Here is a 26795-nt window from a genome sequence, read left to right as displayed (position 1 = left end):
AGTCAGCATAAAAAAAATAAAAATTAAAATTAAAAAAAGTGGCAATTTTTGAACAATGGTAACTACAGACTGTATTTAAAACTTCAATTGCATGCAGTATCTTATAATCATCTCACACTGCATTCAAAAAATAACTTTGTGATAGACTAATAGAAGTTTTATCATCCAGTTAGCAGTTAAGTTTTGAGAAAGTGGGAGGGGGAGGGGGGAAGGGAGGGATGGAGATCGAATTCAAGAAGGATGAAGAAGAATTCATCTGTCAATAGTCAACAGAACCAGCCAAGTATTTACCATAGGTCATAACGAGTAAAACTAAATCTAGATGGCCAGATGGTGATCTGAATTACCATTCTCCTAGATATGAGTCCAGTGCCTTACCCACAGCACCATATTAGTCGGTACTGGTAATGTAATGACGACATGCATGGTGTGGGCGAACGGCTTGCTGCTGGAGGTGGATGGAGGAATGAACGATAAATGCAGCCAATCAGCTAACATTACACTTTACAGACAACCTCGATCATAGTTCAGTGTACAGACTGAGGACGACAGGGAATTAGCCTTGGATTCAAGTGCACCAGCATGGACATGGCAAGGCAGGCTTCCTCATGGACAGTAGCGGGTGACCCTGTTACCACTGCAAGGTGACAGCAGGAAGCCAGATAGAGATGCAGCTGCTAGACGGAATCCAGGTGCCAGGGCTGTGCTCTCAAGCAGCGGTCATCAATTTGCGGCTTGGAAGAGGCAGCGTCATAGATGTGTCAGTGCTTGGTGCAAGCTGTGCATCATCAAAGGGTGCAGCTGTGATGAACCATGAGATGGACTGGACCTGGAGCTTATATCTGGGTTCTCAGTAATGACAGCTATTGGAGAGCCACGTTCCGGAGTCACGTCGCAATGTCTGGATCAATGGCGATGCACAAGGACTAAGGCACAGCTTCACTGGCAGTTCAGTTAGATAGGTTGTCGTATCACGTAATGCCCCTGGCATGTGGGTGCATCGACTGCAGAAGCTGCACCTCTTATGATGATGTGTTAGCAGGGGTGATGTCTGGCAGGCTCATTCCAGCATCCATGACACAGGAGCTGATCATGCAGTCTAATGACCAGTACCTGCTGTGGTGCTGTTAACATTACAGGCTCAGTCTTCTCCAAGTTCTGTTATCCCGTTGCTATTCCTCCCTCCTATGGATACTAATCCATCCAAGATTCTGGATGAAACACTGTCACTGGTTTATTTATAATTACAAGCCTCTCACATTTCCACTTTTACTCCAAGCGTCAGTTTACCTTTAGCACTATTTACACTTCTTTTTCTTATTGATCATGCTAGCACTTGGCTCACTCCCAAGCCTCTAGATCCCTAGTTTTGCTTCTACTACTTTGTTTCACTCACTATGTGTGGGTCTCTCATAACATTGACTAATATGGACCCAAGGTTAAAGGGAGGTAAAGGTGAGATTTGGCCAACTCAATGGCTGAGGTGCAGTACACAATACTTAGTACAATCGCTATTTTGCAAGTGGCTGATATGATTGTTACCCAACCATGTTGTGCTGCTATCATCTGGTCTAAGGCAGTCAGAAGGGTTGGGCTTAATGAGGTGTTTAGGTAAGGCAGCTTTTCCTCAGGCAAAATTTCTAATTGTGTGTCCGGTAGGTAAAATAATGAGTAGTCGGTGTTTACGGTTGTGGTTCTGGTCATGGTTGCAAATAACCAGAAAGGACGGCCTGATGTGTTGCATTGTGTACCATTTATTTTCAGCAATCTCTGCCCCTGTAGCTCTATTCACTGGGCATCATTGAAATTTGCTCATTTAGAAATCTGTTATTGCAGTAGAACCTAAAGTGCTTTTCCCATCCGAGGGCTTTGTTGGCACAATTACTACCAGTGCTGATCATGACCAAGTACTTTCTTCCATAATTCCATGCCAAAGTTGTTGATTGATAAATTCCTCCATCACAGTTTGTGAGCAATATGGGACTCTATACAGTTTCTTGTAAAAAGGTAGCTCATTCCCAGTGTGAATTCTGTGTAGCACCACAGGTATAGCTGGCAATGGTCCAGGCGGGTTAAATAATCCTGCATATTCCTCCAACAATTTCTCCATATCTACTCTATTACAGTCTTACAGATGTGACACCTTTTCCCTTAGTGCAGTTAAATCAACAGACTGTCCTGGCTTCTTGTATTCTAAACAGAAACCAATTTCCATTTCATTTTCTAATACTTCTAAGTTATCTATGAGTGTACCTTTTGATAACTCACCACTTCTGAATCAGAATTAGCAATACTGACAGGCATTAATTAGGTATCATAAATCTCCTGTACAAAGGATAAACTACGTTGTAGTAAACATTGGGCCCAATCCAGTTCCTCGTTATCAATCACACATGCAGTATTAATTGGCAGTTCAGCTTTCCTCCCCTTTTCAGTATCATATCTTGCAAGTTCAGTCTAACAGACCATGTACATAGTTTAAATGGCTTACCTGACATCTTGGGTGTATGCTCCATTCTTCCAGCAGTAAAACCAGGATGGAACATGTATCATCCAGCTGTACCGTGCACTGTTGTAGATCAACTTTGGCATGATGTTTAATCAGGATGTCCTGACCCAGAACGATGTCACAACTATAGCCCACAGTAGGAAGAACTTCCATCCATACTCTGAAGTATCTCCTTCTCAATTGGAAACTCAACAATTTGGAACTGAGAGAATGCACATTATGAACAGCCACACCACTTAATGCACAGCATGGTGTGTTCAAATTCATTGAATACTGGCTAGCCACAGATACCCATGATCCTTTATCCAACAACTTGCACGAACTTCTCTTTATGTAGCTGAATAGACAGATGTCAACCAATGATTTTCCAACAGGGTGTGCTGTAGTAGAAGTTACTGGGAATGTTGCAGTGGTCACACCAACTCCTGTTCTGTTTAACGCAGGGGTGTAAGTGTTACTTTGATTACAATTATGCATCTGCAGACATTTCTGAAGAGAGTGGCCTGCCTGCTTGCTTGTACATCTGACATTGTGGCTTGCTGCAAAACGGCTGAACATAGCCCGGAGACCCACACCTGTAAAATACAATCTCTGCATTTAACACTACCCACTTCTCCTTTGGTCTAGTCACAGAATCAATCTCAAAGTCACTGAGACACCATTGCTCCGACCAAGGTCTACAGGAACACCATGTGCACTTTTTGCGACGTTTTGAAAGGCAGACCCTGCAAACATGTATCAAATGCGTGCTTTTCGATCTCCTAGAAAATGGCATACTGACATGAGCACCACTCCATACAAATTAACATTGATTATTCTGATGTAGCCCACAAAAGCCTCCAATAATTTTCCAAGCTTCTAAGCTACACCATAAAGTTGTTCACGATAACACCTCAAGGTGTTTCCCATTACATTTGTTCTAGCACCTCCTACCAATTTTAAATAAGCTACACTTAACAACTGTTCATCAGTCCTGCGTAAAAACACATACATCTTCCCCAGATTTACCTGAAAATGGGCCCACAGATGAGGCAGTGTTAGCATCAAGGGCAGATGGAGACATGCTTTAAGGTGGTCCTTCCTTTCTTTTATCTGTCAAACGATTTACTTACCCGCTCAAAGCTTCATTATCAACTCTAAATCTTCACTACCTCATCAACAAATGTTGATTTGCCCCTTTGATTGTTACTTTCTCACTGATACTGACAGGCATTTTGTTCAGCACTACCACCCCTAGTGTGTAATATACCAGAATAGAAAATGAAGGAAAATACACACCTTTACAGGAGAAAAAAAAGACAAACTCAGCACTTATTTGAAAACTTGGGCTACTGCCACAGCTGCTTCATTTCATTCCATTCTAATCTCTGTTGGATGACCGTTTCCAGCTCCAGTAAGTCTTGCGACACGAGTATTGTGGGTGTGTTATAAGGTGTGGGTGAGTAGCTCTGCTGGAGGTGGGTGGATGAATGCAGCCAGTCAATTGACAGAAGACTATTGACAACTGCTGTGGATGATGGGAGATGTCTTCAAACTAGAGCATGCGTGTGTGGACAAGCTAACACAGGAATTCCTCACCAAGAGCAGCGGTGACCCTGCCACCACCGCTAAGTGGTGGTTGGAAGTGGCAGGAGTCTAGATGGAGATGCAGTAGATAGACCGAATCCGGGCTCCATGGCTGGGCTATCAGGCAGTGATTGTTGGTTCGTGGCCTGGTGGAGACAGCATCACAGACACACCAAAGACTGGCATACGCTAGGGCAGAGCCATTTTCCGGATTGATGTCAAAATGACTGGAGTGGGGGCGATGTCCAAGACAGCAGATCTGCCAATCACATTGCCGTAGACACGTGATGCCCCCACCTTCTGGTGTATGGGAAAGTTGATTGTGGAAGCAGCACCTCTTCTGACATCCTCTTGTTAGCTGGGGTGATGCGTAGTGGGCTGGTTCCAGCACACATGATACAGGGGCTGATCATGTAGTTCTATGAACACCACATTGTGTCTGGCTGTGACCTTGTTAATATTGTGGGCTCTATCTTCTGCTCCAAGTTCTGTTATACCTTGATCCCATTGCAGTACACTACAACTAGATCATCGTGCGCCATTGACTATATCGGCAAGGAGTTAACATCGAATCACAGGCATTATCGAAGCCGTCTCCAGGCAGTTTTACCATAAGTACAATGGCAAAACATGTTATGATCTTGTGCTGTATCTGTCATTTCTGATGTTAGGATATATACATTAATAGAAGAATCTACCAAATTAAGATGTTGTAAAACTAAAAGTAGAATAGCAAAAGCACTTTTCTTATGTATTGCTCGAAGTAATGAAGAAATGATACTGAATTTTGTTAAACAAACCCAAGAGTGTGGATAATTTTTTTCTTCAGGAGTGGATGTGTTAGTTCTGTTTGAGTACAAGACAGTCATACAGATCACAATCCCAACATAATAGCACCTGGAATGTCCTAACATTTCAACATTTAGAATTGAAATACAAATTGCATTTACTGAAATTCTCATACAAGTGAATGTAAATAAAATCACTGCTGTTGAGAAATTGTGATGATCTATTATGTTGATGTACATTGCTCCAAAACTTAAAAGAGTATTAAGCACCTACAAACTGCACATTATGTGACAGTCCACTTTAAATGCTTCCTTGCACCTCATAGTTACCCATATGTTGCTTGATATTTCAAATCAGTCAGCATCACTCAAGTTACTTCTGTCAACATGTGAATAAAAGTCAATTCTTTTTTTACCGAAGGAGTTGAAATGGAGAAATATCAACACAATCTTCACTATTTTCTGGACTGACTACATCAGCTTGAGACACGGAGCTTCCTGTATATCTGATGTATCTTCACTACTTTCTCTAAGGTGATTAACAGTTTTCGGGTCAATTGAAGAATGAGATCCAATTCATCGGCTTTGACCAATGATGTCAAATTTTAGTCATAAATATTAATTTGTTTATTTCTGAGCCATTGAAAATAAATCAGGAATGTTCTGTGGCAAAGTATCATAACTGTAAATAAAAAATTAATAAATGTGTTATTGAGGTAGATATTGTGTATGCTTTTGTTGCTTGTGGTAATTATAAATCATTTGTGTACACATTTCAAATTATACCTTTGTCTGATTGTGAGTTGTTCCAATTGTTGTTTCCTCTGCAACTGATTTGTATACTGCACTGTGTAGGTCAACTGAAGTACAGAATACAAATTTCAGGTATGTCGCTTTTTTCGCCTTAGTACCAGTATACTATATAGGTCAACAGAAGTACAGGATGCAACCTGTCTAAGTCAACTGAAGTATTCCATGCCAATGTTACACATGGTTTTTTTTTTTTTTTTCCTTCCCTAGCACTCGTATCCTATGCTTCAGCTGACCCATATATATAGGGAAAGCGCCGGTAGATAGGCACAATGAATAAAACACACACACACACAAGCAGACATTATATATAAACTGCAGAACACTATACTAGCACTTTGTACTGTGAAAAATGTGATATATACAACATTAAGAACCAAACATTGTACAGATATCATACATATGTCATTTTGAAGAGAAACACTGAGGTTTTTTTTCTTCCCCCCCCCCCCCCCCCCCCATGTATACCGCCACAGCGTAGTTTGGTAATTTGCGGATAGTCAGCGCTAGCCACAAACATGGCGGCCATGCTACAGAAAGGGACAGCTGTTCCACGAAATGACCTCCCCGATCACCAGATCTCACTGTGGGACTTTTTCTGTACGGACACATTAAAGATTCAGTGTATGTACCGCTTCTACCCCGTGACGTAGCAGAGCTCCCGGAGAGAACAGGGAAGCGACTGCCCCAGTTGACAATGCCACATTGGGACAGGTATGGCAAGAACTCTATCACCGTATTGACGTCTGCTGGGTCACTCATGTTTCGCATATCAAATGTTTATTTAAAAAAACTTCCAGAGTTGTCTGTACAATAAGTAATTGAAAGTATTCCTGGTCTTCATGTACACCCTGTATATGTAATTTGTATTCTCCATACTACATTGCTTTGTTTGTCAACATTTGTCTATATCTTTGCAACGAATCATCTATGATAACTTGTGGTGTTTTCAAAACCCATGGGTTGTAGTCCATTGTTCAGTATTACCCAGTTTTCCACTTTACTTTGAAAAAGTGATTTAACTGATGACTGATGTCTTTTTTGAGCTGCTGTCTCCATAACGGTTCCTAAAATGAGGCAATAAATCATGTGAAATGTTCACTGTTGAAATGCTGCGGTACTGCTGGGCTAAAATAATCATAAAACACTGAGCATTAAAGTAAAATAATGAAAGTAGTCTAAGTAAGGTGATTTTTGTAGAACAAGTGTTTTCTAATGCATAATCTGAAATTTGAGAAATTTCACAGAACGAAGTATTAAAAAATTAAAAACTGACTTTGTTAATAATCCAGAAGATTAAAAAAAAAGCTTATCATCAAAATTTTATATTCATTACAAAACGTAACTATTAGATCTGAGGGTATTACTATGGCAATCAGCAGATTATGTTTTTCACTGACTGATTAGCTATGCTGGGTAAACTGAAGCATGTGATAGGGCTGTGATGAGTTAGATTTCAGTGACTTACATTTCCAGTTTGCAACTTTTTGTGTTTAAATGAAACAGCACAATTGCCTTACCTCTGCTCACACATAACTCCTCCCTTTTTTTATCGCAAAGGTTCCCTACCTACATGAAAGTAGTGGACATGTAATATACCATTTCTTTTTCTTTCACGCTCATGTGCCAACAATCGAAGCAACATGTATAAGTAACCTTGCAGTTTCTTACTTTGTTCTCTAGGAGCCACTGCATTCACGTGTTGTGACTCTACTATAAAGCTTCTTGAATCTCTCTCCAGGCAATGCCCCCAGTACTGCTCAGAATGTGTTGACAGAATTTGAAAGTTCGGTGGCACTTGCCAATCTACACGAGCTAGCACTAAATGGCATTGTGCTAGCCTTGATGATCTTGACCTGTGGCATTAATTTCATTTCATATCTACAAATAAGTACCAGATGTGAACACGAACATAGCTGTAATGTGCTTTCACAAAACCTTGTTACTCCCTTGGGTCGTTTCAATCACAGCAAGTGGTCAGACTGCAGCGTGAGCTGCAAAGGTTATCAGGGATATTTCCCTCATAACATTCCACTGAACAAGCTGTACTGCTATTGGCTTATGACACATTAACAAGTCCACCAGACTGCATTTGTGTGATTTCCACATATTCAACAGAGTTTAGCTTCCTCCATCATGTTATCAATTTTGCTGTGTTCTGGATGAACATAATTTGAAAATACTCTCAAAAGTATGTGTTTTAAGGCATAATTCACGAGTGTGATAAATCAGGAAGAGTGCTGGCAGCCCTTTGGAACCACCACCAAAATGAAATATGCATCAAAAACAAAATTATAAATTTATATATGACAGAGGGAAACAATCCACATGGGAAAAATATATCTAAAAACAAAGATGATATGACTTACCATACGAAAGTGCTGGCACGTCGATAGACACACAAACATACACACAAAATTCGAGCTTTTGCAACCAACCGTTGATTCGTCAGGAAAGAGGGAAGGAGAGGGAAAGACGAAAGGATGTGGGTTTTAAGGGAGAGGGTAAGGAGTCATTCCAATCCCAGGAGCGGAAAGACTTCCCTTAGGGGAAAAAAAGGACAGGTGTACACTCTCTCGCGCGCGCACGCGCGCGCGCAGCGCAGCGCGCGCGCTGCGCGCACGCGCACACCCACACACACACACACACACACACACACACACACACACACACACACACACACACACACACACACACATCCATCCGCACAGACACAGACACAAGCAGACATATTTAAAGGCAAGCCTTTAAATATGTCTGCTTGTGTGTGTGTGTGTGTGTGTGTGTGTGTGTGTGTGTGTGTGTGTGTGTGTGTGTGTGGGCGCGCGCGCGCGCGAGTGTACACCTGTCCTTTTTTTCCCCTAAGGGAAGTCTTTCCGCTCCCGGGATTGGAATGACTCCTTACCCTCTCCCTTAAAACCCACATCCTTTCATTTTTCCCTCTCCTTCCTTCCTTCCTTCCTGACGAAGCAACTGCCAGTTGCGAAAGCTCGTAATTCTGTGTGTATGTTTGTGTGTTTTGTTCATGTGCCTGTCTGCCGGCGCTTTCCCGCTTGGTAAGTCTTGGAATCTTTGTTTTTAATATATTTTTCCCATGTGGAAGTTTCTTTCTGTTTTATTATATATCCGCAGACACAAGCAGACATTTGTAAAGGCCTTTACAAATGTATGTGCGGATGGATGTGTGTGTGTGTGTGTGTGTGTGTGTGTGTGTGTGCCTGTCCTTTTTTTCCCCCCAAGGTAAGTCTTGCGAAAGCTTGAATTTTGTGTGTATGTTTGTGTTTGTTTGTGTGTCTATTGACATGCCAGCGCTTTCGTTTGGTAAGTCACATAGTCTTTGCTTTTAGATATAAATTATAAATTTAGTTACACCAAACTGTAGGGTAGGTTCTTTCTGCCCCCCCCCCCCCCCCCCAAATCCCTCACCGTCTACACAGCAGGCCCTGTGGGCATCAGTCACATTTCCACTCTTGAAGTGTCCCCAGCCACCCACTCCCACCACCTCCCACCAACAGGTTTCCTTCTGGAAGGACATTAGAAACAATACTGCTTGTGGTTTATACAGGATGGTCAGAAACGGTCAGAAAGCTTTGCTAATCTAGCTTAACTTTATGACCTCAATAAAAAGATACACTAATTGGTAATGAGCATTTGAACAAGCGATAATTCACGGATCCAAGGATGCCTATGCATTACTGTGTTTTAGTGCACACAAGTGGTTGAATTTGCACACGCAATGACCTGATTGCCTAACTTGTCATGTAAGGTTAACAGGACTAACATGACTAATTTAATAACATTTCACTCTACCAAAATATAAATAAAAAAAAATCTTTCTGTGAAATACCACCTCAGGTGAACTGAAAAAACAATGCAATCTCAGTCAAGCTACACGCTGCACGCCCTTCTTGCTAATCAGTGTGATGAAATGTTTTTGAAGTTCCATGGACTATTCACTATTTAACCTTCGATGTTAACAAATTTCTCTTCTTCATAAACGCTTTTCTTGCCATTGCCAGTCTACATTTTATATCACCTCTACTTCGACCATCATCAGTTATTTTGCTCCCCAAATAGCAAAACTCCTTTACTACTTTAAGTGTCTCATTTCCTAATCTAATTCCCTCAGCATCACCCGACTTAATTCGACTACAGTCCATTATCCGCGGTTTTCTTTTGTTGATGTTCATTTCATATCCTTCTTTCAAGACACTATCCATTCCGTTCAACTGCTCTTCCAAGTCCTTTGCCGTCTCTGACAGAATTACAATGTCATCGGCGAACCTCAAAGTTTTTACTTCTTCTCCATGAATTTTAATACCTACTCCAAATTTTTCTTTTGTTTCCTTTACTGCTTGCTCAATATACAGATTGAATAACATCGGGGAGAGGCTACAACCCTGTCTCACTCCTTTCCCAAGCACTGCTTCCCTTTCATGCCCCTCGACTCTTATGACTGCCATCTCGTTTCTGTACAAATTGTAAATAGCCTTTCGCTCCCTGTATTTTACTCCTGCCACCTTCAGAATTTGAAAAAGAGTATTCCAGTCAACATTTCAAAAGATTTCTCTAAGTCTACAAATGCTAGAAACGTAGGTTTGCCTTTCCTTAATCTAGCTTCTAAGGTAAGTCGTATGGTCAGTATTGCCTCACGTGTTCCAATATTTCTATGGAATCCAAAGTGATCTTCCCCGACGTCGGCTTCTACTACTTTTTCCATTCGTCTGTCAAGAATTCGCGTTAGTATTTTGCAGCTGTGACTTATTAAACTGATAGTTCGGTAATTTTCACATCTGTCAGAACCTGCTTTCTTTGGGATTGGAATTATTAAATTCTTCTTGAAGGCTGAGGGTATTTTGCCTGTCTCATACATCTTGCTCACCAGATGGTAGAGTTTTGTCAGGACTGGCTCTCCCAAGGCCGTCAGTAGCTCTAATGGAATGTTGTCTACTCTGGGGGCCTTGTTTCGACTTAGGTCTTTCACTGCTCTGTCAAACTCTTCACGCAGTATCGTATCTCCCATTTCGTCTTCATCTACATCCTCTCCTATTTCCATAATATTGTCCTCAAGTACATCGCCCTTGTATAAACCATCTATATACTCCTTCCACCTTTCTGCCTTCCCTTCTTTGCTTAGAACTGGGTTGCCATCTGAGCTCTTGATATTCATACAAATGGTTCTCTTATCTCCAAAGGTCTCTTTAATTTTCCTGTAGGCAGTATCTATCTTATCCCTAGTGAGATAAGCCTCTACATCCTTACATTTGTCCTCTAGCCATCCCTGCTTAGCCCTTTTGCACTTCCTGTCAATCTCATTTTTGAGACGTTTGTATTCCTTTTTGCCTGCTTCATTTACTGCATTTTTATATTTTCTCCTTTCATCAATTAAATTCAATATTTCTTCTGTTACCCAAGGATTTATAGCAGCCCTCGTCTTTTTACCTACTTTATCCTCTGCTGCCTTCACTACTTTCATCCCTCAGAGCTACCCATTCTTCTTCTACTGTGTTTCTTTCCCCCATTCCTGTCAATTGTTCCCTTATGCTCTCCTTGAAACTCTGTACAACCTCTGGTTCTTTCAGCATATCCAGATCCCATGTCCTTAAATTCCCACCTTTTTGCAGTTTCTTCAGTTTTAACCTACAGGTCATAACCAATAGATTGTGGTCAGAGTCCACATCTGCCCCTGGAAATGTCTTACAATTTAAGACCTGATTCCTAAATCTCTGTCTTACCATTATATAATCTATCTGATACCTTTTAGTATCTCCAGGATTCTTCCATGTACACAACCTTCTTTTATGATTCTTGAACCAAGTGTTAGCTATGATTAAGTTATGCTCTGTGCAAAATTCTACCAGACGGCTTCCTCTTTCATTTCTTAGCCCCAATCCATAATCACCTACTATGTTTCCTTCTCTCCCTTTTCCTACTGACGAATTCCAGTCACCCATGACTATTAAATTTTCGTCTCCCTTCACTACCTGAATAATTTGTTTTATCTCATCATACATTTCATCAATTTCTTCATCATCTGTAGAGCTAGTTGGCATATAAACTTGTACTACTGTAGTAGGCATGGGCTTTGTGTCCATCTTGGCCACAATAATGCGTTCACTATGCTGTTTGTAGTAGCTTACCCGCACTCCTATTTTTTTTATTCATTATTAAACCTACTCCTGTATTACCCCTATTTGATTTTGTATTTATAACCCTGTATTCACCTGACCAAAAGTCTTGTTCCTCCTGCCACCGAACTTCACTAATTCCCACTATATCTAACATCAACCTATCAATTTCCCTTTTTAAATTTTCTAACCTACCTGCCCGATTAAGGGATCTGACATTCCACGCTCCAATCCGTAAAACGCCAGTTTTCTTCCTTCTGATAACGACGTCCTCCTGAGTAGTCCCCGCCCGGAGATCCGAATGGGGGACTATTTTACCTCCGGAATATTTTATCCAAGAGGATGCCATCATCATTTAATCATACAGTAGAGCTGCATGTCCTCGGGAAAAATTGAGGCTGTAGTTTCCCTTTGCTTTCAGCCGTTCGCAGTACCAGCACAGCAAGGCCGTTTTGGTTAATGTTGCAAGGCCAGATCAGTCAATCATCCAGACTGTTGCCCCTGCAACTACTGAAAAGGCTGCTGCCGCTCTTCAGGAACCACATGTTTGTTTGGCCTCTCAACAGATACCCCTCCGTTGTGATTGCACCTATGGTATGACCATCTGTATTGCTGAGGCACGCAAGCCTCCACACCAACGGCAAGGTCCATGAGGGGCATGATGTGTTATAAGAACTAAATTGAATAGGGGACACAAAAATCATATTACATCACAGACAATTGAAGTTATTAACTGAATGTACGCATAAAAGCTCTGTATTCCAGATTTCAGAAGCCAAGTACACCCTTTTACCTCCCCTTGCTGTTGTCTAGAGTTATATTGTTGTTCCATCACTACAACTTGAACTCTTGAGTCACTCTAAAGTGTAAAGCATTAAAAGTGTTCAAATTTTTGGTAATCATCATCACGTTTAAGTCATGTTTCTTTTATTTCAAGTTTTACTGGTCTCAGACACCACAGTTCCACTCCGAAGATATTGACAGAAGTCTAAGTAGTCAATGATAAGTTAAGCTTTCACCACTGAATTGTGAGATGCGGAGAAAGCATGAAGGAGGATTTTGTCCCCATTCTGAGGAAGGAAATAAAAGGGGCAATATTATCTGTCTTCTGTACAATGAAGCCACTTGAGACATGCATGCACACTGATGATAATCAGCTACGGTATAAATTGCACACGGAAGTAACAAGCTTATATGAAAGCATATCAGAGTTGTTTGTGTTCAAACACACTCGTTATACTGTTTACTTTTCAGTTGACACACAACACGAGTTCTACGTACTACAGCTGTTAGATTACTAGTGTTGGCAGCAGACGTAAACATAAGACAGTTGACACAAAGTGTACTGATGTTTACCGATAACAAACACTCACTGCAGCCAAACTCTGTCATCTAACAGTTATTGTAAGTGTTCAACAACGAAAATTTAATCTCATATTCATTATAAACCAATAATCGCTATATTTTAACATGAGCAGCTTCAAATTTCATGACTTATAGGGGAGGTGGAGCAGTGAAATGATGCATTTATCATCCCCAAGGTGCAGTAGATGGTTGTACCATTCCTGTGTATTGGCCTATCTTGGGCAGTAACCTACTTCTCTAAAGCAACAGACAATTCGGGGGTGAGTTCAGATAATGATATTTGTCATAAGCCCATAACACAAGCTGATGAGGTCACCTGCAAATGAGAGATTAATATGCACTTGTTAGTTGGTGCAACTAATATATAGGCAGCTCCAGCCTTACATTTATTCAAGGAACACAACATCAAAACACACTGAGTGCAGTTTATGTCCATAAAGTTCCAAAAATGTAGTAGTTCCTAGATAGCTACTTACTGTTAAGGAAAAGATTACAGAGGGTTCTCAAACTGATAGAAAGTATTTCAACAGTGTCAACATTTCTTGAACAATCAGCCCTTAAAGTTTGAATATTTTGGCCTGTTGGTGTTTCGTCTCTGGTTACTTCTAACTTAAGTGGTCACACAATAATTAGCTAATGTATGATAGTAGCTCCATCAGAAATCTTTATTTTGGTGACAAGATTGCTCTGTGGCTTAGCTTGAGGTCTAGGTTCAGTGAACATGAAATAAAGGTTGGACAGACTAGTACTGTAGCCTGATGTCTACAATCACACCAAATTTAACAGCTTTCGTTTTAAAAACTAAAGCGGCATGGTAAATTCAGAAAAGCTGGATTAGACGATACACAAATCCCCAAGAGTATTTTGATAGATATTAAGCATGTATCTCATACATAAAGTAAGGAAACTGCTAGGGAACACTATGTAGCATTTGCCAATACTACATGAACCAATACTGCAATGGTAACCGTGAACAATGTGGCAACCTACCATACCTGTTTCTCTGTAGTAGAATAAGTGGTGGTTGATGATCTGTAGTGTAGCCCGAGGTTTAGGTTAGGTTGAAACATGATAATCTGGATGCAAGTTGGCTAAGCCAATAAATGTGAAAGCCAAATAAAGGCCGTGGTGAAGGACTGACCTGTAGCATAGTCTAACATTTAGGTCACTGCCGTATTTAAACATGCTATTCCATGTTTAATGTACTTTTCAGTGTGAAAACTAAAACTGCAAGGTAAATTCCAAAACCTATAAATAACCAACACGTCTCCAGCGAGTATTTTCATGCGTATTATGCAAATATAATACAGCTCCAGCTTTATATTTAGCTCAAGTTAAACAACATCAAAACTACTAACAAAACAAAAATCCCCATAACATTTGAATACAGCATTAATACTGTTGCGAAACAATATGAGCCTATAAGGACTATGAAGATAAGATATTTTTCGAGTTATGCAGAGGCATATATTTTATTCTCACACCATTTGTGAGCGGAACAGATAGGAAATAACTAATAATGGTGCAAGGTATATCTGTCATATGCCCTGTGATGGCTTGCAGAGTATGTATGTAGATATAGGTTTTACACTGTTCTTAGTCTACTGCAGACTACTACTTGAAACTACAGTTATATTTATAAGTAGGCCTACCTGGTTTGAAGCACAAAACATGTTTAGGATCTAGTCATGAGAAACTATGCTCATTACATCGCATTGCTCTCGAGAAGAAGAAAATGTAGTACTTCCTGGTAATAGTTTATAGTAAAAGCCAGGGCCAACAATGCACCATCTGTGTAGCATCACTCACTACCATATAATTTTACTACAAAGAATTTACATGAGAAGTGTATGGCCATAGCTGGTTACCTTTATCTACGTACAAAAATTACTGTAGTCCTACACCCAGATTACTTGTATATGATGTTGGACCAATCTCAATCATACATGTTTTGCTGCTAAAAAATGTATAAATGTTACACAACAGCTGGTTGTACATGCCAAATGTTTCCCCCTGTAGTAAATAATTGTGAACAAAAACATTTAACCCCATTATTGTAGCAAGAATCAAAACAAGTTTCAACAATTGTAAAGGAGTATGCACTGTAAGATGTACAGTATACTATTGACTCTGTCTCACCTGAAAGCAAACATCGAGTACGGCATTGTCATGTGAATATTTCAACCTCATAGTATTGGTTATAACGTCGTAAAGACGGACTGTTGAATCCCATGACGATACGAGTAAAAACTGGGCTGAATTTGGTCCAAACTTGACTGAAGAAATGGCGTCTTCTGGAGGGGTCTTCAGTTTGAATTCCGTTCGGGATTCTGTCATTTTTCCTTAGAAAAAAATACATGAACTAAGAAGAAATACGTATATTAAACGTTCAACCACAAGTGTTTTTGCACAGAAACTTTCAAAATAGGTCTTTGCAGCTGAGACACAACTGACAAATAATAAATAAAAGATAAAAACTGTTAGCACACTCAAAATTCGTTTAACAACTAAATAAAGTCACATTATTACACTTTAACCGGCAATGGTACGTTCCCGCATTACTAATTACCTTAAATCGCTTTTGTACCTGCAGAATATCTCAAACCGCCGGGCTACGTTCACAATAAAATGCTTTCGTTTTATAGAGACATACATTCAATACGTACGTAAGATCTTTCCCTCACTCTTCGTTCTCACTTCACAATATCAACAAATTCGAAATTGAATGTCAAATATCTCTGGTCACCGATTTCCTTCATTTCCAGAGATTATTATTTTGTAATGAACGAGGTCTACCTTCCATTAATGTACTATACTATTTGAACATTGGTGTTTCCATAGATGATACTTATCAAAATGTTGATGGTGACAATACGGGATCAAAGATATTACTTTGTAAACTATGATGTTTGTGTTGTATAACTGAGGTTTAAAGGAACTGTAGTGAACATTATTTAGGAGTGCAAGCGGCGTTTTGATTAGTAATCGCTGTTGACACCACCAACACCTATTAGTGCAACGCTTTACGTTTTTTCCAGGATTATACAATTGTCCTCCCATGACGGTGGTATGGTTGAGGAAATATGCGGCTATTGTGTACTGTGATGCTTCTCTGTGTTAATTCAGAACGGATTGGACAGTTGTTTTCGAATGATTATGAAGAAGGAGTCTCATCATGATTCTCATAAAAGTTTCGTTCATTGCGTGAACCAGTGTGATATATACATGAAAATAATACAGTACATTGCTTTCATCGTGTAGCTTGTTCCCTTAGTGCTGTGACCATTATGTGATTTTATTGCAGCAAATGCTGTATAAGAATCACCAGTGCATTTCATTTAACAATGCTATAGACCTATGGAGGCCACTGCAGTGGATGAATAAGGATACAGTCCCGTCAACTGTTCGAAATGTGTGCCATTTCAGTGCTGATTCTTTCTATGTACATAAATAACCACTCTACTGGAATGACCACTGTGTAATCTCATACACACTTAAGGTAAGTTGTTTCATACTATAGTTCAAGAAATTATCAGTGTAGGTAGTTTTTCCTATGCCTTTCACCTGTGTTGCTGTTGTAATTCCAGAAAAATTTCTCTTATGCACCAATCTGGCTATTGAAATAAAAATATTTGTAAAGTGAAGCCTTGAACCCAGAAATAACCCTCAGAAAATACTTCTACATGAGAAAGCCAAACATTTGTTCAAAGATCTCCGTCTGACACACATTCTTATCTTGTCTGTATTGTGATAGAAAGATGGTGACAGGACTCCTAATAGGGTATCTCACCCATTGGTCCTTTCTGATAATTCTTTTTTTCTCTTTCTCTTCAGTTCTTTTTATAATCATCTTTGTTATATAAGTAACTTGCCCATTTAATTTTGAGCAATTGAAGATTAAGAAATAATATTGTCGCAGTGGAACATACTTAAGCGTAGTTGAGCTAAATTCCCAAGTTGTGATAAAGGTGGGTTATATTTTTGTGGCTTTCTATTAGATAACTGTCTTGTGAACTTATATTTTCCAGTCCGTAAGATGCATATAAAAAGTTTTATAAAAGTAGATGGTGAATATGTTGAAAGATATGGTCACCTGTATTGAATTAATGTTAAAAACTATAGACCCCAAAAACCAATTACTTACCACCAATAAATGTAGGCGCTGCAAAGTAGGGCGGCCATCCCAAACACACACACACACACACACACACACACACACACACACACAGAGAGAGAGAGAGAGAGAGAGAGAGAGAGAGAGAGAGAGAGAGAGAGAGAGAGAGAGAGGAGGGAGGGAGAGGACGCCATCAAACACAACAAGCCAACGTCTACAAACACAACCAACTCATAAACTCCACGCTGTAATTACGTCACACACCACAACACCCTTACGTCATGAGTCAAACAAAAGGGTGGAATCGGACCCTGGTAATTGGTAGTTTAATGCAAATTATCTTGGCAGCATACTGAATCCACATCAAGATATGTATATACAACTCAGCACTTTGCAGGAAATTACAGAGACTTCTTTCTGTGCTCTTTGCTTCTTTATTTTTAAGGAAAGGCTATACGGTCTGATTAGCTACTCTATCAGTGATGATGAATTTCAAAAATGTGTTTTAAGAACACAGAGATATATTGCTATTGAGCACCTTCATACTCTTACATGAGAAATTTCTTCCTCCATAAACTTATTTTTAGAGTGCAGAAGTCCTTTTAGTGCTACACCATTATTGATGCCTGTCCTGTCTGCCACATAGACAAGATTGAAGAAACAGGTTATTAAGACAGACTGTTGGGTTCTGTACCTGTGGAGAGAAAGATGACATGCTTTTCTTCAGCATTAGAAAAAAGAAAAATTTAGCTAACATCATCATGGACAAGTTATTTCTGAAACTCATTTTAGCAAAGTGCGTGTCTGTTAGTGAGGAGAGCAATGTGCCATATTATGCTTCATAGTCAACTTGTTACACCAAATTAAAAGTAGAACATTAATTTTTTAAAAAAATTATATTTTCCTTCTACTGAGCAGATGGTTCCAAAACAACGCCTGTTCTTTCAGGCACGTACTACCGTTATTTGGGTTATAAGGTTGAATTTTTTCCAAGCAGTGGGTTTCATTATGAGTTTACTAAAAATAGACATAAACATTAATCGGATTTATAAAATGTGGGTTTGTTATGGTATGGATTTCACTGCCTCTTAGTTGTTTTCTTTTTGTCATTTTTTTTTTCTCATAGTGAGTAACATCTATTGGTATCAAAAATTTGTAATTTTTTAAATTTATTTATATGTACATACAGTATCATATGTGGTTATGCTACTAGGGAATATGGCTTTTCTGTCATTTTGATATTGATGTAGCCTACTGCTATTTACATTCTATTTTGTAATTTATATATGGTTTTCTTTTGCAGTCATGACAATGGAGAGGCGTATAAAGTTAAAAACTCTTAACAGCCACATTACATGCAAGATCTGCCGTGGTTATTTGATAGATGCAACAACAGTTACGGAATGCTTACATACCTGTGAGTACAATATGCTAATGAAATACTGATACTAACTTTAAGTTAGTTCTTAAGATTCCAATATCTAAAATTTTAAATATCGATGTTTAAGAAATATTTTAGTTACACCTTAACATTATATAGGCCCTAATGATTTAGAGAAAGTTGTTGAAGGAAATTGTTAGTGTCGTCTTTAAAGAAACAGCCTTGACATTTGGCTTAGTAGTTAAGGAAATCCCACTTATACGTGAATGATTAGACAGTAATTTGATCATCAATCATGCCAAATATGCATCCAGTATCAATAGCTGTAGATTGGTTGCAACTACTGACCAAGATGTTGGCTGTGACCTGTACTGTAATGATGTGGTATGTGATGTTATACATGCTGAATTAGAGATCTAACAGAACACTGATACTATTTATTTTGTTTTTGTATCATTTTATGGAATGTACGTTGGGTTGACAGACTGATGTGTAGTGTAGCCCAAGGTCTAGATCAAGTTGGAAGATACTGTTGGGTTGTGAGTTTCAAAGCCTTTGGGTGTGATGTTATGAGAAAAATCATCACTTGTGCCGAGCTCATTTGTCCTTTTCTTGCACAATAACCTGTGAACCATTGATAAAGTGCACAGGAATATTCCATATTCCTAGATTTCCAGAAAGTATTGACACATTATCATACTGCCAACTGTGAGTACAGATCTGAGCATATGTGAATGGCTCAAAAACTTTTTAAAAAAGAAAACCCAATACATTTTCCTGGATGGCAAGTGTTCATCAGAGACAAGGATATCATGAGGGATGAATGGCTGCTTGCTGTAATTATGATAAAAATCTACTCTACTGGAGGAAAAACAATTCTGTAATGACAATGAGATTTTCATTCTGCAGCAGAGTGTGCGCTGATATAAAACTTCCTGGCAGATTAAAACTGTGTGCTGGACCGAGACTCGAACTCGGGACCTTTGCCTTTCGCGGGCAAGTGCTCTACCAACTGAGTTACCCAAGCATGACTCACGCCCCGTCCTCACAGCTTTACTTCTGCCAGTACCTCATCTCCTACCTTCCAAACTTTACAGAAGCTCTCCTGCGAACCTTGCAGAACTAGCAATCCTGAAAGAAAGGATATTGTCGAGAAATGGCTTAGCCACAGCCTGGGGGATGTTTCCAGAATGAGATTTTCACTCTGCAGCAGAGTGTGTGATGATGCGGAACTTCCTGGCAGATTAAAACTGTGTGCCGGACCGAGACTCGAACTCGGGGACCTTTGCCTTTCGCGGGCAAGTGGTAGAGCACACATAAATATGAGCAATCACAGACCCTGAGGATCATGCACCAACATCACAGTGTGGCTCTACAGATGATGATCTTGTGACATCTTACAGAACCCGAACTTGCCACAGTAACTATGTATACTGATATAAGGACTAAAAAGCCAAATGTGATAGCCAGTCCAATGTTTTGGGGTTGTTATGTACCCTTTTGGAAGAGCCCCCTGACAACAAACAGTTCACTCTCCAGTTGCCTGAGCTGATAGCTCCCCATACATGCCAAGGAGTAGAAGCCCGTTTTCCTGGGGCTTCAAGATCCCAGCAACAGCCATCATACCAGGTGACCTTTGCTCAGGTGGGCGCAACAGGTGGAGAGAGCCTATTGATTAGAGTAGGTGACATCAGGGTGGACATTTCACTCAAGAAATTCATCATACTGATCTGGCTGTCTCAACATATAGGTATAGTTATTTCGATGTCGATAGTTGCAGTCCAACTGCTTTCTATACCATGGTTACCACATAGGATGAGACACAAGCCTAGAACAGATGGAGATACTTTTTACAGTTACAAAACTTTTTTGCAGAACAGATAGGAGATAAACTTGGAGGAGAGGACTCATTGAGAAAATTAGAAAATGGATCATTTTTGATCAAAGCTTTCTTCACTGTGCAGTCTTAAGAATTTCAGATATGTGGAATGCTGGGTGACATACCAGTTACTATTACTAAACATACAACTTTTGAATACGGTGCAAGTATTTGTCTTTCATAGAGATCTTACATTCCAGACAGACGAGGAGCTGCGAGCTAATCTAGAACAGCAAGGCATACATTTTGTCCAATGCAGACCAAAAGGTTTAAAATATAACCAAATAGGTACAGACACTTTCATCGTAACTTCTGAAGGAAATGTCCACCCAGAAAAACAATTAAAACTACATACTCAGAAATCTGATTCTCCTTCTCCGTCCTTTTCATACTTGTATTAATCACCTCAAGTGTTTGAAAGCAAGGCAAATCTACAAATGGTCTGGCTGCCATGGCTTCTGATTCTAGGTTTGTGTCTTGAAGTGACAGTTCTTTATAACTACCTCAGGGATAAGTATAGATTAAAGAATGCTCTGGACATGAACAGTCTTTGTCCCCCAAAAGTTGAATGACCTCGTTTTTGTGTAAATTGTATGGAACACCATCTTCCACATTCACTTGATTGCCCAATATTATTATTATTATTATTATTATTATTATTATTATTTTTAAGGAAAATACAAGATTTTAAATTGACTGACCGCCTGTGATATACTGAGGCAAGGAAAACAATAAGAATGCATGCAACCAGTTGACATGATGACCGGCTATCCAAAAGTTCCAGCTATCACCCTGCTTACCCCAACTTTTTCACCCCTCTTGTGGTTCTTGCAGAACCATCTTTACAACCCTGCCAAAGAAGCAACTTCATCCTCCAACATATACCAGAGACAATGCTCCCTCTTGGGACCCCTCTCCCCAGAATTTCACAGATCAGAAGCCAGACACCAGCCAGTGACTGAAGGAGCCATGGCTGCCATCTCGTCTTCCATTTCTAAACACACAGGGGATAAGTCCAAGAATCTCGACTTTCATACATTACAAAATAGGAGGAGGAGGAGATGAAGAAGAAGAAGAAGAAGAAACCTCCTGAGAAAACTATTCTGGTGGTTCTGGAGGTGCCAGGTCCCCCACACTGTTGGATTCTGGACCAATGTTCATATATGGTGTTCCACCCCCTCAGGTGACAGTTAGTGATCCTGGGGCATGACCTGTCCTTTCGGCTTCGTCAGACCTAACCAGGACATCGTTAATATGATGGTCCTATGGTACTGCAGTGAATATTAGCCACCTGATGGAACTAAAACAGCTAATTTACTTTAGTTCTGTGATATGTGGTGTTCTCCAAGAAGCTCAATTCACTTATGAACATTTCTCAATGCTTTGTGGTTACTGTACATTGTCAGAACCATACTGGCCCCATGAGAGTATCTGGAGCGGTCTGTTTGTTGGTTCACACAGGTGTCTTCAGTGAGAGGACTACGTTCCATAACATGTTGTAACCAATAGCAGTGCAGTTACAAATGAACATTTGTAACATTTATGTACCTCCCACCAGAGCACTTGCTTATCTTGAGATGTCCACCTTAATACCACTTTGTCCAGTAGGGGCTTTCTGATTGACCAGCTTCTTTCCGATCTTGAAGTGTCTCTCCTCAATGACAATATTAGTATTCACTTCAGTGCCACCCAAGGCACCTTTTTGGCTATCAATCTTTAAGTCTCTTCTCTCAATCTTGTAGCTTCACTACAATGGTCACTCCACGATGATCTTTACAACAGTGGCTACTTTGCAGTGATCGTGTCACACCCTTGTCACTGCCAGACCGACCATTTACCATGTTGGGCTCTTCCAATGAGCCACCTGGCAGTTGTACATCCCTGCTGTTACCTCAGTCCCTCTTATTGTTGCTTCAATAAGGTTATGGATGCATCTCCAGTATGATCACCCACACCACTCTGGAACTGCTTTCCCCTTCTAGACATCCCCCTCCCCCTGTTTCATCAGCTGGTACCCTGCTAGACCAAAGACACTACAACAGATGTTCAAGATTGTCAAAGGACTATGCGATGTCTCATGTATGGTTCGCTACTTAATTAAACACAGTAAGAAGGAATGCTGGAAGAAGCGCATCTCCTCCTTGGAAATTTATCCCTCTTCATTCCAGGTGTGGCACCATAATTTTATGGGCCACCGTAGATCAACAACTTCCCCAGATCTCTCTCATCATGTTGATATTTGTACCGATGGCTGACTGGGAACTGCTTCAAGCTGTTGACTTGACTCATGATTGTCCCAAGGCCCTGGTTTGACTCATAATCTGATGTCTGAATTCCACTCAAAGATGCCATCTACTTGTCTTCACTGGGGCCAGATAGTATCATAATCCCAATACTTAAACCAGGCAAAACCCCAATGTCCAGTGACAGCTAGTGACTGATTAACCTCAATACTGTGCTATGCAAAGTGCTTGAAAGAATGTTACTCCGATGATGATGCTGGGTTCTTGAATACGGGACCTTTTGTCCAGCTATCAGTGTGTTTCCAGGATGGATAATCCATAACTGACAATTTGGTTAGATTGGAAACAGCATCTGCTAGGCCTTTTTCTAAACATCCACACCTCGTTACAGTGTTTTTTAACCTGCAGAAGGCTTATAGCACTGCTTGGTGCCATCACATCTTACGTATCCTCCATGACAGGGCTTTTGAGGCTCCCTATCAATTATTATTCATAATTTTTATCCCATTGATTAGAGTTAGAAGACCAGTCAGCTGCTCAAAGGTCCAGGAGAAAAATATCCTGCAGAGCTCCATGCTAAGCATTAATCTTACACATCACCACCAATGCACTAATAAACTCCTGTCTTATACTGGTTGCCTCCACACTGTATGTCTCTGAATTTTGCATGTGGTACAACTCCCCAGTCTGTAGTCTTGGCTGAATGCCAGTTCCAAGATGCCATCCAAGGAGCTTCCATGTGGGCTCTTTTCCATGGCTTCCAGTTCACTCCCTGGAAAATGTGAGTTATGCATATCAGACTCCATACCTCAGTCTATCCTGAGCCAAAACTGCAGTTGGGTACCCAACATTTGAATGTAATTGCACAATCTTGTTTTTGGGGCTCCCCTGTGATAAAAAAAAAACTGATGTTGGTGCAGCATTTTTGCCAGCTAAAGACTAGTTGTATGTGAGAGCTTAAATCTCTCTGCTTCCTTGTCCACATACCTTTTTGGTGTGAATCACACTACTCTCCTCCATATTTACGAAGTTCTGGTCTCATACCAGTTTGGACTATGGTACCATATTTATGGCTCAGTGGCTCCTTCAGCTTAGGAATTGTTGGCTCCAGTCCATCATCATGGAATAAGACTGGCCACTGGCACCTTCCAGTCTAGTCCTGTAGATAGTCTCCTTGCCAACGTGGGGATCTTCAGTTTGAATAGTACTAACTCTTGCTCATTTAAGCAGTTGCCATCCAATGTTTTCCTGATCATGCAACTTACCAAATTCTTTTTGCATGAAGTGGCATCGGCCCAAGGTATATAAAAAAAGGTAGGCAGTTCTGGCCATAGATGAGTAAAAAATTCCCCGACACCCTTGCGCCCCGTGACATCATGCAGAGGACAGTGGTGCATGGTCATTCAGTAGAGCATGGAAGCCGCTATGTGCAGCCAAGGAAAATAATTCATTTCACGTCAGGATGGACAAGGGTCATTGTATTTGCACCATTATGTAATGCATTAATATTGCTTGAAAGATGACAACCATTATTTACCATAGTTTTCCCAAAGATGAGCACTTATTTTGTGAATGAATATTTTGATGCAAATGTGTGGACAACTCTGCGTGACGAGCTAGAGGCCTACAAATGTTTACATTCTTCAAAGTGGTGGCATAGCACATTGTCTAGGGTATATTCCTGACATGCTAAAGGTTTGGGGGTCAATTTCTTCATATCCTTTCACATTTTTATTTTTAAATATTTATTGAAATAACTTAAATTGTTATTTTTTATTCAATTTATTGTCTAAAACATAATTCTTTCCTTTCTAATCCTTTGCTGTGTCATTTTAAGCATCATATTAACTTCTTTTATTTTCTCTCATTTTTCTTCCTATCATTCTTTTTCATTCGGAATGTTTGTGTTGTAATAATGACAATATAAGTAAAAGGATAGATTGCTACTCACCATAAAGATGACACAAGTTACGAGCAGGCATGACAAAATGACACATTTAGCTTTCAGCCAAAGCCTTCTTTAGAAAGGGAAACATACACACATCCATAACACAAGCCAGCACACCTCACGCACACATGACTACTATCTCTGGCAGCTAGGAATGGATTGAAACAGTCACATTGAACGAATGCAGCAATGTGGAGAGGGTAGGGAAGGGAGAGGCATATTAGAGTGAAGTTGGGAGGAGAGAAGAGTGCTGTCTGGTGGAGCGTGCAGGGACTAGATGGAGGCATAGCAAGACTGCCAGGTGCAGCATCTGGAGGCTTTGGGACAGGGAGTTTGGGGGGGGGGGGGGGGCAGAAAAGAAAGCGAGTGTATTGACAGAGGGCAGTACACGTTTACATACCCCACCCTCATTTCAGGTTCATGACATATCAAAATTATTTTAAGTATGGGAAATGCCAGGAGCTGTGAAACTCAAAGAAAATTTACGAACAGGTGTGTGAAGACTCTGTAATCTCAGATGTTCTTCCAGATGTGGTGAAATACACTACTGGCCATTAAAATTGTTACACCATGAAGATGACGTGCTACAGACGCGAAATTTAACTGACAGGAAGAAGATGCTGTTATATGCAAATGATTAGCTTTTCAGAGCATTCACACAAGGTTGACGACGGTGGCAACACCAACATGCTGACATGAGGAAAGTTTCCAACCGATTTCTCATACACAAACAGCAGTTGACTGGCATTGACTGGTGAAATGTTGTTGTGATGCCCCGTGTAAGGAGGAGAAATGCGTACCATTACGTTTCCGATTTTGATAAGGGTCGGATTGTAGCCTATCACGATCTTGGTTTATCGTAACGCGACACTGCTGCTCGCGTTGGTCGAGATCCAAAGACTGTTAGCAGAACATGGAATCGGTGGCTTCAGGAGGGTAATACGGAACGTCGTGCTGCATCCCAACGGCCTCGTATCACTAGCAGTCGAGATGACAGGCATCTTATCCGCATGGCTATAACGGATCGTGCAGCCACGTCTCAATCGCTAAGTCAACAGATGAGGACGTTTGCAAGACAACAACCATCTGCACGAACAGTTCGACGACGTCTGCAGCAACATGGACTATCAGCTCGGAGACCATGGCTGCGGTTATCCTTGACGCTGCACCACAGACAGGAGCGCCGGTGATGGTGTACTCAACGACGAACCTGGGTGCATGAATGGCAAAACGTCATTTTTTTTTTTTTTTTTTTTGGATGAATCAGAGTTCTGTTTACAGCATCATGATGGTCACATCCATGTTTGGCGACATCGCAGTGAATGCACATTTGAAGCATGTATTCGCCATCGCCATACTGGCGTATCACCAGGCGTGATGGTATGGGGTGCCATTGGTTACACGTCTCGGTCATTTCTTATTCACATTGACAGCACTTTGAACAGTGGACGTTACATTTCAGATATGTTATGACCCGTGGCTCTACCCTTCATTCGATCCCTGCAAAACCCTACATTTCAGCAGGATAATGCCCGACCGCATGTTGCAAGTTCTGTACGGGCCTTTCTAGATACAGAAAATGTTTGACTGCTGCCCTGGCCAGAACATTCTCCAGATCTCCCACCAATTGAAAACATCTGGTCAATGGTGGCCGAGCAACTGGCTCGTCACAATAAGCCAGTCACTACTCTTGATGAACTGTGGTATCGTGTAAAAGCTGCATGGGCAGCTGTACCTGTACACGCAATCCAAGCTCTCTTTGACTCAATGCCCAGGCATATCAAGGCCGTTATTATGGCCAGAGGTAGTTGTTCTGGGTACTGATTTCTCAGGATCTATGCACTCAAATTGCGTGAAAATGTAATCACATGTTAGTTCTAGTATAATATATTTGTCCAATGAATACGCGTTTATCATCTGCATTTCTTCTTGGTGTAGCAATTTTAATGGCCGGTAGTGTAAATTGCAGGCTGTATTGCATTTAAATACCAAAACACTGATAAATGATTGGGTATTTCCAGCAGAAAAAAGTGAAGCAAGAAAGCCTATGCAGACTAAAAATCA

The 26795-nt window shown here is 40.5% G+C and overlaps 2 protein-coding genes across 3 annotated transcripts in view; one reads left to right on the top strand and one right to left on the bottom strand.

The window, feature by feature from the left end:
• The window catches only part of LOC126266967 (mitotic checkpoint protein BUB3), a 67215-nt gene extending 51333 nt beyond the window's left edge, over positions 1 to 15882 (bottom strand). Inside the window, exons 1-2 of one of the 2 annotated variants that reach the window (XM_049971694.1) lie at positions 15754 to 15882; positions 15306 to 15508 (exon numbers count right to left, since the gene is read on the bottom strand). In XM_049971694.1, coding sequence (XP_049827651.1) covers positions 15306 to 15503 — 198 coding nt within the window. In that variant the 5' untranslated portion in view covers positions 15504 to 15508; positions 15754 to 15882. Of the gene's footprint in view, positions 1 to 15305; positions 15509 to 15735 lie in introns of both variants that reach the window. The other variant, XM_049971695.1, reaches the window with a different exon arrangement.
• Positions 15883 to 16056: 174 nt separating this feature from the next.
• Positions 16057 to 26795, top strand: part of LOC126266968 (polycomb group RING finger protein 3) — a 41958-nt gene continuing 31219 nt past the window's right edge. Inside the window, exons 1-2 of the mRNA XM_049971697.1 lie at positions 16057 to 16665; positions 18584 to 18697. Of these exons, the coding sequence (XP_049827654.1) occupies positions 18586 to 18697 (112 nt within the window). The 5' untranslated portion in view covers positions 16057 to 16665; positions 18584 to 18585. The remainder of the gene's footprint in view (positions 16666 to 18583; positions 18698 to 26795) is intronic.

The sequence above is a fragment of the Schistocerca gregaria genome, chromosome 4, assembly GCF_023897955.1.
Source record: "Schistocerca gregaria isolate iqSchGreg1 chromosome 4, iqSchGreg1.2, whole genome shotgun sequence".
Classification (NCBI taxonomy): domain Eukaryota; kingdom Metazoa; phylum Arthropoda; class Insecta; order Orthoptera; family Acrididae; genus Schistocerca; species Schistocerca gregaria.
This window is presented reverse-complemented; position numbering and strand designations above follow the sequence as displayed.